The sequence below is a fragment of the Chaetodon auriga genome, chromosome 21 (genome assembly GCF_051107435.1).
Source record: "Chaetodon auriga isolate fChaAug3 chromosome 21, fChaAug3.hap1, whole genome shotgun sequence".
Lineage (NCBI taxonomy): Eukaryota > Metazoa > Chordata > Actinopteri > Chaetodontiformes > Chaetodontidae > Chaetodon > Chaetodon auriga.
In genome coordinates, this window is record NC_135094.1 from 13,007,255 (window position 1) to 13,019,908 (window position 12,654).

General features: G+C 43.2%; 1 protein-coding gene across 5 annotated transcripts in view; it reads right to left on the reverse strand.

Moving 5' to 3' along the window:
• Nucleotides 1-12,654, reverse strand: part of ctnnd2a (catenin (cadherin-associated protein), delta 2a) — a 229,627-nt gene that overhangs the window by 1,860 nt on the left and 215,113 nt on the right. For all 5 annotated transcript variants that reach the window (XM_076761325.1, XM_076761327.1, XM_076761326.1 and 2 more), the window contains 2 exons: nt 4,964-5,090; nt 572-703 (listed from right to left, as the gene is read on the reverse strand). In XM_076761325.1, coding sequence (XP_076617440.1) covers nt 572-703; nt 4,964-5,090 — 259 coding nt within the window. The remainder of the gene's footprint in view (nt 1-571; nt 704-4,963; nt 5,091-12,654) is intronic.

Consider the following 12,654-nt stretch of genomic DNA (forward strand, 5'->3'; position numbering starts at 1 on the left):
ATGGAAGGAGGACAGAAAGGAAAGAGAGAGACAACACTGCGCTGTGAATGAATGATAAAGATAACTCGTACCACTAGTGCTGCTAATAATAATGATTCAAAGACCAACAAAACCGTGGGAAACTCCACAATTGGCTCAGTGAAATATCAGCTAATTAGAGTAAGAATCTTCCTGCAGTTTGTCTAAAAGTTTGGCAATTAGTCTGTCCCTCGTGGCCACAAGAGAACATTGAGAGAAAGACGAAAAAGAACGGAGAGGGAATGAAAGAACAGAAAAGAGACCCCGCAGATATAAATAGAAGCACAGACAATGGACGAGAGAGAGGAAGAAAAAGAAAGAAAAAGAGAGATAGAAAGATACTGGACAGAAAGAATGGCAAAGCGTGTGAGGACGAGAAGAAAAAGAGCACGAGGTCGAAGAAAAGACAGACAAGAGGAGAAAGTGAGAGGAGAGCTCGGGAATGAAAAAAGAGGAGAAGAAAGATAAAGAGTGGAGTAAAATAGAATCATTTAATTATTCTCTGTCTCTCCATCACACACTCACACACACACGCACACTCACACACACGCACCTGCCATGCCATCTTTCCGGGATGTGTGCTCTCCTTTGTTGCTATGGAAACCAGCGTTGGTTGCCGTGGAATCGTAGTCCATCTTGCGTTCCTTCAGACTCATCATCTCTCTGGGGGAGGCTGGAGCGCTCGCTACGTGCACACACACAAATACACACACACACACACACAGAAAATAATGAGCAATAAACCCAGAACAGCATGTGCCTTCACACTCTGCGTGCTTATTTTGTGAGTGTGTGAGTGTGTGTTTTGGCCTTTCAAGGTGCATAGTCATTATTCATCATTTAGCTTGTCAGCATTAAGGGTCACCTCCAGCATGTTAACGGACTTCTGGGAATTCACACGCACACACGCACACACGCACGTAGGCACACACGCACCAGTTATTGGATACATTATTCGAATATCAAATTTCACATCTGGTGCAGGTTGAATTCAGACAATCAATCGCAGTAAGAGGTGTTAAGGTGTTACAATCAAGGTCCAAAATTAGCATCCACCACTCAACAGATGCAAGTAAAAATCTGTGTTGGAGAATAAAACAAATGAGATCAGCTGCCATTGTCAGGTTGGGGAAAAAGGCCTCCCTCACTACAAACTCTCATCACTGCAACACAAAAGTTGACTGACCGAGAATGTACCCAGAAGTGGCGCTTCACAGATTGACTTCTTTACGACAGCAACATAAAATATGATGAGCTGCAGTGTTTGCCGCACGTACTTGACAAACAGGACCTGCTCTTTTGAGGTCGGAAGTCATTGAATTGTTTATGTCAGTAGTAATGACTTTGTTTTAATAATATTGTATCATATGCAGTTTTATGGCAAGCAGGAACATAGTTTGGATACTAACTTCTTCAGTTTGACAGTCACTGGCAGATAGACCAAAAACATGGCCTGTGGACCCTGGTTACAACTGATGGAAGGTGTGTCCTGCATAATTGGCATAGGTGCTAGTTTATTGGTTACTATGATTAGCCCTGCACCCATTCTACTTGTGTGTGTTAACTTCTCAGTACAGCTGGGCTTGATGGCAGACTTCTTCTCCAACGCCCTTCTATTGGAATTTCAAATCTATTTTACAAGTGTCCTATTTTTTCCATTACTTTCTCAAGCTTTGAGAGCAGATCTATTTTCCCCACGTGAATTCATCACCACACAACATGTTTGTGCACAGCCATGAAAACACACAGGTACAGGCAAGGACTAATCCAGCACACATACTGTACATACAGTGCCCCCCCCCCCCCCCCTTTTATCACACACACACACTCAGCATGTTACAATGTAATCCCCTTATAGAATACTTAAAGTGCTTACTCAGTCCCTGTTATCTTGACACACTGAATTGCCACAATCCTGCCTACCTGTGTATCAGCCCCTTCAGTCTGCTTAGCTAAACATTCCTGAAACTACCCACCATACATCCAGTTTCTATATGTGCACATATCGAACCTGTCCCCTCAGAAGTGAAGGACATTCAAGAAAAAAGCTCTCAGGATCTGCTGAATCCAACTTTGAGAATTGCAGATGACCGTAGATACTGGAGAGAAACACATGTATGTCAATATTCAATATATGAGAGCAAATACCCAACATGCACATGCGCACACACACACACACACACACACACACACACACTCAGTTAATAGAGAGCACCACTCTGAGTGGTTCAAGCAGAAACATTTCCAACAAAAAAGTGAGGTAAGGCACGCCAAAAATCAGTCTAAAAAGCCTTTGTTCTCTTCCGCTGTTCCCCTACAGTATACTCTGATAATAGCAGCGGGGCAAAACACTTGCAAACACGCCTAGCCAAACAGAATAATGACTTTAAGTGATTTTTGGAGTCCCTTGGAATCTCACTTTATCTATTTGAATACTAAAGGCCTACCTTTTCTTTTTTACCAGCCCGTCAATATTCAACATCAAAGGCACGTACACATGGTTAGCAGCTATCTGGTCGTGGCGAATGAGATCACAAACATTTAACGAAGAGAAACGGAGGAGCTACAGGCTTTTATGATGTTTTGACACTTTTGATATTTAATTCTTCGCATTTGACACCTCTGCAGCAGATTCCATTAAGGTGGGTGCTCAAACCTGTCACAGACAGTTACCGTGGGGACCTGACTCGCATCTGCTGGATGTGGGAGCCTGGGAGACTCGTTCTATCAGCCCAAAACACAGCAGGAGCCTGTGGGGGCCATGACGGATGCAAAGGTCTCTCTCTCTCCCTCTGCATCTCCCTCTGTCGCTCTACCATCCTCGCAGCCTGCAACCTCCCCTCTCTATCTCTTTCACAGTTTCACCACTCTCTCCTCACTCTCTCTCATTCACTCCTCTTCTCCCTATGTGCCTGCACGCCATCATTACTCCTTCTGCTTTGATCCATCTCTAAGGGGCCGGATTGCAGTCTGGAGCATATGCAGAGAGGAGATACAGATGCATGTGGGTGTGTGTGTGTGTGTGTGTGTGTGTGTGTGTGTGTGTGTGAGAGAGAGAGTGTGTGTGCGCGCACTGAGGCAGCCTGTAAAGAGTGAGAGATCAGAGGCAGAGGTGAGAAGAAAGTAGGATTACTGCAAAGAGGAGGAGGAGGAGAAGAAGAATGAAACGGGTGAATAAGATGGGACGGATGACCGAAAAGGCGAGAAGTGCAAAGTGAGGAGGAGCAGGAGAGAAGTCATTTCCAGCCGTTTTCCCGTTTGCCCCACCTCCTCCACTGTACAACAGACATGCACACATTTCTCTATGCACAATCATCCCAAAACTCCTTATTTTGAATGTCGCTGGTCAAAGTCAAATCCTCATCCTTCACTTCCTCCTTACTGCATTAACCATCCCTCAATCCCTAATTCTTCTTGCCTCCGTGCTTTTTCTCTTTATCTCCCTCTCTGTTTATCTCACCCCCCTTTCTCTGTCTCCTCTCTCTCTCTCTCTCTCTCTCTCTCGCTCACTGACACACACACACACACACACACACACACACACACACACACACACAAATACACACTTTTTCTCTCCCACTCTCACCCCCTCTGTCTCTCTTAGCCGGGTCCTTGAAGACCTCTCTAAGCTGGGAGGAAGGAAAAGTACTTTTCTGCCTCATCAGCTTGCTAAGCCCAGTGTGGAGAAAGCACAGCTAAAGGCTCTTCTACTGCTGATGCTAACAGCTAATGCTAATGCGCCCTTTGCTAAGCATGAAGGCCAATGGGCTCAAGCTAAAGGCTAACGATAATCAGACTTTACAGCATGACAGCCTGTGGGCAGCGAGGACCGATGCTAACAGCTATTTATCCCCAGTGTAAAGACTGATGAACTGGTAAATGTTGATGCTACTGGCTGATGTATAAGTTACAACTCATTAGATTCTATGTGTGTTCCGTACCCTCGGGCTGTCCTCATTTTTCAAATGTATGCGCACGTGTCCATTCTTACTTAATTTTACAGGAATTCATTCCCAAACAGGGGCACAAGAGGGACCTTTTAAAATCAAAAACATCACATGGTGGTTTACGTATTAGTACATTTTCATTGGAGCATTATAATGTGTGTGGAATTTAGTTTTTCTTTTCAGTTGAGAATAACACCACTCTCATTTCTGTACGGCAAATCAAATATGATGGTAGAATCAAGAGGATTAGCTAGCTTAGCAAGTATAAAGAGAGGACGCAGAGGGAAACAGCTAGCCTGGCTCTGTCCAAAGTTAAAGAAAATCTGCCTCATGGTGACAACAAGACTCCAGAAGTCGCTGCGCCAGCCAAAAAATATCAATTAAATCTGTTTGTATGAAACTGAAATGAATAAAATATAAAGTATTAAATTTAGAGGTGGTGGTATGCTGCTTCCAGTCTTATGCTACGCTAAGCTGATCACCTGTTGGCTGTAGTTTCTAATTTAACGAACACACGTGAGAATGGGATCATTAACTCTCAGCGAGAAAAACAATTCTTCCAAAATCAAATAATAAAAAAATCACCAAAGGAACCCTTTCTCTTGTTCCTTAAGCAAATCATTTGTTTTCACCTTAATATTGTTCAGCCTCCCTCCAGTTTAATATAATAACAAGACCTTGAAACTCTGAAGCAGGCAGCTGATTGGCTGAGAGAAAACACCTGCAACAGAATCTGCCTTTGATTACTTCTGTCTCATCAGCTCTGGTCTCATTTTTTGCAGTGTTTAGGCTGATGACAGTCCACTATGACTCCTTTTAACTAACTTTTGAGATTACACAAGCCTAACTTTAGACCAAATTTAATTCTGACTCAAAATGTAAAGAGTTAGAAGATCTTAAAGTGAATCTGGTCATTAAGAGAACCGAGGTACAAGAAGGAAAAGACACACACTCGCACACAAACACACAGGTAATCTCTGTATTGTAAGTGTCCTCACCGGAGCGGTTATTTGGGGACGTCCTGACAGGGGAGACGGAGGGGGTTCGTGAGGAGGAGTACGGCCTCTGTCTGTCTCTCTCTATCGTTGAGGCAGAGCCCACAAAGTGATACTGGGAGTAACCATCCTGCAAAACAAAAACACACAAACACAAAGAAGACATTGGTTACCGTTAGACAAGCGACTGCACAAACACAGAATCCAACATCAGCTGGTGAAGGCTTTAATTATTACTTGTTATTATCCAAAGATGTGTACAAAAGGGCTTGACACTCACTCAAACTACTGTAATCATATTACTTATACTTAATAATTACTTATACTTAATAATTCACTCCTATTCCACATATTAGGTTAGATAAATATTCATTGTAGTCTCTCTCTTCTAGTAAGTCTCTCATGTAAAATCATCCACCAATCTTTGATTTTGAACCACTCATCTAAACAGATTTGTGACTTCCCAAAGATGAAAACACCATTTTAAACAATCCAAAGGATGAAGTTTGTTTGTATATTGCATATTTGTAGATTTGTGATACTGATTTTGTACTCATTTTGCAGTTAAAGTAACAGAAGAACTGTTTAACGCCACAGTTTAGGGCACAGTCGGTTGCTGTGTCTTACTCTGATACACACACACACACACACACACACACACACACACACACACACATAGTACATAAGAAATGATGAAGGAAATGTTTGTAATTTAAAGCAACAATTTCCAGCGGATCAGAAAGGATCACACTGACTGTGAAACGTTAAAGGGCAGAAAGTTTGTCTGTGATGTGTGTGTGTATAAACTTCTGCACATTTAACACTTTTCACCGACACACTTGGTTTGAGAAACTGTATTTCAACATTGGATTTCTTGAATTCACAAACCTGTGGTAGGCGAGTCAAAAATGTATTCTGGAATCTGACAAACACACAACACCCACATGTGCACATATACCCGTCCACACACCACAAATTAACACACTCGCATCAAGACTGAGCTTAGTGAATCCCGCTGTCCTTGTAGAAAAAAATTAATACAAATAACAACTGCACAAGCATAATTACTGCCGAGCCAATGACTTTGTATCTGCATTAGTTTAGCAGTGATTGGAGCAAAGCCCTTTTCATAAAAATGGATTATGAGAGTCAACAACAATCACAGAGCTGGAACCAAATTCAATTTAGCATTAAGATAATTGGGTACCTCTGAAAGCAAAACACATGCAGATGATAAAAGATAATGGAGGCATGTTCCATCATAGCTTTAGTGTCTGTGGGCCTCGGCTCAGCAGCGGGACTGCGAGGACGTGGTGAGAGGTGAATCACTTCAGTACAGTTACGCTGGGGGGGGGGGGACGAGGAGGGGAGGAGAAAGGGACGACCGAGAGATGGAGGAGACAGGGGCAGAAAGACGGTGAGGAGGGACAGACAGGGGATAAGCTGAGAAAGACAAAAGATGACAGAAAGTAATGAGAGCAAGGAGGGGGAGGGAGATGGATGGAGAGTAATGGCAGGAGGGTAAAGATGGCAAGAGGAAGAGAGAGGTAATGACAGGGAGGGGTGCAGACAGAGGTGGAGAGAGAGAGGGGGGAAGTGGGCTGGAGTCAGCACAGTCCCACGTTCTCCATCTGACTCCTATTTCCTGGCACAGCACCGAGGACTAATAGAAAGCTGGATCCTCTGACACACAGTAGTTCAAAGGTAGCTTACTTCCAGACTCCCTCCCTCCTTTCCACTTCATCTATTTATCCACTCCTCCTTCAGTCTGCTCGCTCACCTTGTTTCAAATTCTCTTTCTCCCTTTCCCCCCTCAACACATCTCATTATAAAGCATGTCACCTCCCTCTGGTACACTGGACCGCTGTGCAATTGGACACTGTCAAACTGTCATGCTGCTCAAATGAACATAGTCTGTGAATATTGAATGATGAATGTATTTTGCAGAGTGATGTGTGCGGTCTGCTGTCTGTAAATGTGGCTCACACATGGGCACCAGGAATGCTCCACAGGGGTCCTTAAGGGCCCCCTCAAGCAAAACGAGGAATAGTTACTAATAATCATAATTGCATTCGGCAGTACTATCTTAATTAGAGCAGTGAGTATAGAAAAGAATATATAAAAATGTCTCAACCACATTTCACAGTTACTATCTCTCCACATAAATTAATGAACTTCATGCCTTAACATACAGTTTCTCCCTTTTCTTTCACACAGCTTTAAGGTTGGAAAAATCACTATATTCAACACTTTCATGTGCTGTATCTGCTTGTTCCAGCTCGTCATTGATTTTACGATGTTTACGGACTAACTTGCTATCTCTGGAAACTTTTGGGAAATCCGCAAGGGTTCAAAATAAGGTCCTGCTGGTGTGAACAATGATGGTCTGCTCAGCTTTAGTCTGTGACGTCTGGCCCACCAGCCAGTCAGTGAGGTTTAGCGGGTTCAATAAATATTAAATCAACATCAAAATTTCATATGGGACCAAATCAGGCGGCAGCTGGTTTTTCGCACCATTTTGCCAAGCTCCAATACTTGGTCGGAGCGAGTGTGCGCTGTGAAACCTCACCTTACTTTCACATTTCACACCTGCAGACATCAGTCACATCAGCTCCATGCAGAGCACCCGATCTTTCTGATTCTCACCTATTCCCCTCGTCTTACCTGTTCCTCCTTCTCTGTCCACCCGGCTCCTCTCTCTCTCTCCCACACTCGGTCTCTAACTCTCCTTTCAGCCCCGACTGTAAAAATGAGTCAGGAAAAAAAAGGGGGGTTGCTAGGCAACCATTCTGCCTGTTGCTCTCACCATCACTGGATGCTTATTTGAAGGTCATGGGACTGCGAGGTAAAAAGCGATTGCTGCCCCAACAAATGAGGTGTGTGTGTGTGTGTGTGTGTGTGTCTGGCGGCACTCATGCCAGACAGCAATTATGGCAAAAATTGTAAAAGGTTACACATGATGAGTGGTGGGGTCCCCTCTGGGCCCCGGTGACCACTGAACATTGTCATTTTTTCCGTCCTTCCATCCTTTTTTCTCTATTTATCAAACTCATTCATCCTCAGATTTACAGCTGTGAGAGCTTCACTCACACACGATCTACCCATCCTCACAGGAATAATCTGCCTCTGACCTTTGCATTCTTTATTTTGGTCGCTTGTGGTCCTGCGGATTGAGCAACTGACATTTATTTCGCTGTTGCATCAATGGTAAACGGCTCAGAATACTGTAGGAGAGTGCCGCAGCTCTCTCAGCCACCACACTGAGAAAAGCTATCTCAACACACCCACATCTCCTCTCCCTCTGCCTCTCCCCGTCTAATACAGGTGAACATCAGAGGGAAGCCAGGCAAAACACAGAGGCAGCTTCTGAGGCCTGAGGTTGGTTCGATGTCGACTGAAGTTTTTCATCTTCCTCTCACTGTCTTACCCTGTCTATGCTGTATGGCAGTGGGTGATGGGTTCATTTTAGCTCCCTCTGGAAGAAGAGAGTCTCATCATTTTATTCTTGCATAAAGCAGCCTGAGCTATTGTCAAAAACATTCAAATATAAGCATGAGAGACTCAAATCACAATTTAACATTCAACTGTACAAACCAAATATTTGTTATAACTCACTACTTTATTCATAGGAATATCCTGAGAATTATGACTGCAATGATCCTGCAAAGGACTAGGTTGTGCAATTAGTGACCTCACGCACACACACAGTACACACCACACACAAATTTCTCACTCACACACCCATATACCGAGCCACACACCCCTGGAACATATTGTAAATCTGTCACACATGTGACAAACACAGAATCTCTCTCACCTCATCCCCATCTGTCACACCACCTCTCCATCCATGTGCGGATCTGCTTTTGTGATTTGTGTGTGTTTGGGATGTGAGTATGATATGTAGGCTTCCGTGTGTGTGTGTGTGTGAGGGTGTGTTTGATTAAGTGCCCAGGCTAGATCATTTATCAAGAAATGAGGCACGGCAGCCCAACAGAAATTATGCACTGAACAGAGATATGACAAAGTGTAACGGTGTAAATACACAGTATGAAATTCAGTGTTTAGCTCGAGCGTGCGTGAGAGAGAGTGAGCGCATATGTTTGTGTGAGTGAGAGGGAGAATTCGGTCCTTCTGGTCCTATTAAGAATAGGTTTATTTACAAAGTGACCATGTTTCAAGTCACTGCTTTCTACTGAAATCCCTGTTGAACAGTCCTGCACATTTGTTGTTTACTGAAAAGATGACCTGTGGCTTCCCTCCGAGGAACTGCAGATGAAACACTGCACAGACACACACACACACACACACACACACTCTGAATGAGGACACATCCTGTCAAATAATCCAAATAAACTCGGGTAAAAGTAGAGTTTTACCGCACTCTGGAGACTATTATACATGATTTATCCCAAAGTCAGTGTTAGTGTTGCTACAAACAGATTTTGGCTTTGGTTTATTAATGACTGCTGCACCACTGATCTTTCAAGTCATCTCAGATGCTATTTTCATACAGACTTACTGTTTATTTATGGGCGCTCAACTTTTCGTTTTAGTGCGTTCAAAAACTGCTGGGCAGCCCAGCCCCCCGTTCTGTTGCAATTCTCTCCTTTCTCCCTCTCTCTCGCTGCTCCCATGGCGCTGCTGTAGGAAGTGATTAACTCTTCTTACCGCGGTTTGACAAATACACACATTTCCACAGACACGCGCACACACTCGCACAAACATGCGTGTGTACCCACGCCCACAACTTCTACGCAGTTGAAAAGTGTGTTTCAAAACGCTCTCATTACTTCAGGACTTCAAAGCAAACAAGCCTTTGCCAACACAGCTCAAACTGACTCATTACTGACCCAACACATTCCTCCTCTTTCCAAAACTACACTCGCACGAAGCTCAAGAGTGCTTATTTCAAACCGAAAATTTCAAGAATTCCCCTCACTTTCTTTCCTCGCCTCTCTCTCTCTTTCTCCCCCTTCTGCTCACAGACATTTTGCAGAGACACCCGACTCCACTTTCGTCTAAATTGTATGCTAATCCATGTTTGGATTGGAGGCTAACAGGATTTTTGCTGCACCTAACACCCATGACCTACTACGTAACGCAGGGATACTAGCAGGAAAGTCACTTATTTGGAGCTCTGGACTTGGGCGATAAAGTCAAAGTGTGGATCCTCTAACACAGCAATTTACACAGTTATAAAATTAGGCTGGTTTGTCACTAACCAGGCTGTGTTCATGCAATTTAGGCAGTAAATAGGAAGGTATGGTGTCTATCAGCCTCTCAAAGGAATTTTTAGAGTGACTGCATATAGCATAAGCAGCAGCTTAACTATGCAAACTGCTTAAAAAGTGCCAAAAAAGTGAGTCAGATCATTTAAATTGTTTGTGCTGCACTTAATGAAAGCTGTCTTGGATAACAGCAACACTTTAACTGCATTATAAGATCTTGATGTTGGAAAGATTATGATGAAGCACGGGTGGATGAGTTAGGATGAAACTGGGGATGTGAAAGCAGGACAGACTGAAGATGATATCTGGTTTCAATTTAAAGGTGATGGATGAGTTTTTTTTTTTGTTTTTTTTTTGCTGTTGGTGTGGAGTGAAAAAAGTCTATTTTGAAAAAGTAATTTTTCTTTTTTTTCACATCACGTCGGATCAAATGAGACAGAGGCAGGGCTATTTGAAAATGTGCCGCCATCAATCTTAGGCAAGTTCTGTCCTTCCTTTAATATTTGTCTTTATTAAATCATAGTTCAACAAAAAAGGGCCCTTGAGGTAAAGATGGGTAGGGTGAAAAAAAAAAAAAAATTAAACAAATAAATAAATAATTACAAAAAAAGAAGCAACCTTTGTCGAGCTGGCTGCCGTGTAAAGCCAATGTCCTTCATGTCTGATCACTGGAGTGTTATGCCATCCAGTCGAGTGTAATGCTATCCAGTGGCAATGATTAGAGAAGTGTGAAGCAGATGAGGCTCCAAGGGGCCGCATGGGGATACTGTTCAGTGTAATGCTGGGGATGAGAGGATGACGAATGAAGAGAGGGACACAGTCGTCAGGATGAGGCGAGGACGCGCTGATGCCATGGGGCGGCCTGTCCTGAAGTGACTGCGGCGACAGTCAGAAGTCTTGGACTATGACAGCGAGCGTGCTGCAAAGTCATCACACAAAGAGTCACTCGAATCCCACAAAAAGTCATCCGGGTGAGCGATGTAGCCTCTACAGCATTAACACCTTCAAAAATACGTGTTTATGTTTGTGTCATAACTCTAAAGAACAACAGATCGCCCTGTTTGAGGTTTTGACGTCTTTGAAAAGTGAAGTTCAGGCACTTAAAATTCTAGTGGGAAAATCCCTGTTTATCATCTGATGGAAATAACACTGACTTGTTGAAACGAATCACACTGCAGTGTGCAAATAATCTCTCTTGATGTTCTGCTGAATGCCTTTCAACAAAGATTTCACATGAAAAGCTGGAGATGGGACAATACTGAATAATATACACGTTTGCCCTCAAAACAGAATAAATAAGAGGGAAACTTTCATATGCAGCATAATGCAATGAAATGCAACATTTCCAACAACATTTAGTCAGCTGACGCTGATGATTAGAAACATCACAAAGGTATTGCAGGGTTTGTATGGTACATCTTGAGATTATAATGTGTATATACAATTGCTCACGCAGCTCAAACGCATCATCAGCTTCATTCTCGCTGTCTTTACCATCTCTGTGTGGAGACACATTCAAAGCCAAGGACACCTCCCTGGAATGTGTTACTTAATATTTCCAAACATCTCACTGAAACTTGTTGATTACGCTTCAAAACTTTTAGTGCACTGAATGGCAGATAACCTTGGTGGCAGATATTCCCTCAACAACGCTCATTACTGACGAGTGAAAGGAGCAGAGAATCTGTCATCACTTTTAATCAAGTTGCGAGTGTGTGCTGCACGTGGATTTGTCATTTGAAAAGAAACAAAAGAGCCGAAGGAGAAAGTAACTTTCAACAGTGTTTGTGTGCACGTGAGAGAGAGAGAGCGGCACACACACCAATCATCATTTTGCTAGACCTTATATGGTTTTCTCATTTCTTGCTTGTTGGTGCCATTTTATGTGAGCTATAAGTAAGCTACTGTGTTAATGAGCTACAGTTCCCTGGTAGCCAGCAGCATTAACACCATTCAGTCTCCCTGATGGGGTAAATAAGCACTAGCATCGATGTTAGCTGGTGTGTGTGTCCAATTGGAAAACAGTTGAAGTCAATGTGTGTGTGTGTTGTGTCAAAAAAAAAAAGCCCAAAACAAAACAAAAGGCTGGTGACTAACACAAAGTTATTGATCCTTCTGCCTCTGTAAACACTGTTGCTCAGTTGTGATGGTGGCTAGCAGCACCCCATTATTCTTTTTTGCTCTGAGGTGGTTATGACTGACCTCAAGGCCAAAGCACGCACACACACGCACACATACACAACAAAAGTGCATATACATGGCACAAGACACAACCTGAAGCCAACAGAAATAAAGGACCTGCAAGTTTACTGCAGCCCCCCCACGCAAGCAAGCACTTGGTACACACACAAACATGAAGCATTTATGAAGACACACCTACGTATTGCCATAAACCACACAGGCACCAGTGGCTCGTCTCCAAACCAATATCTGCTGAATAAATATGATAAGACCGAGGTTGTT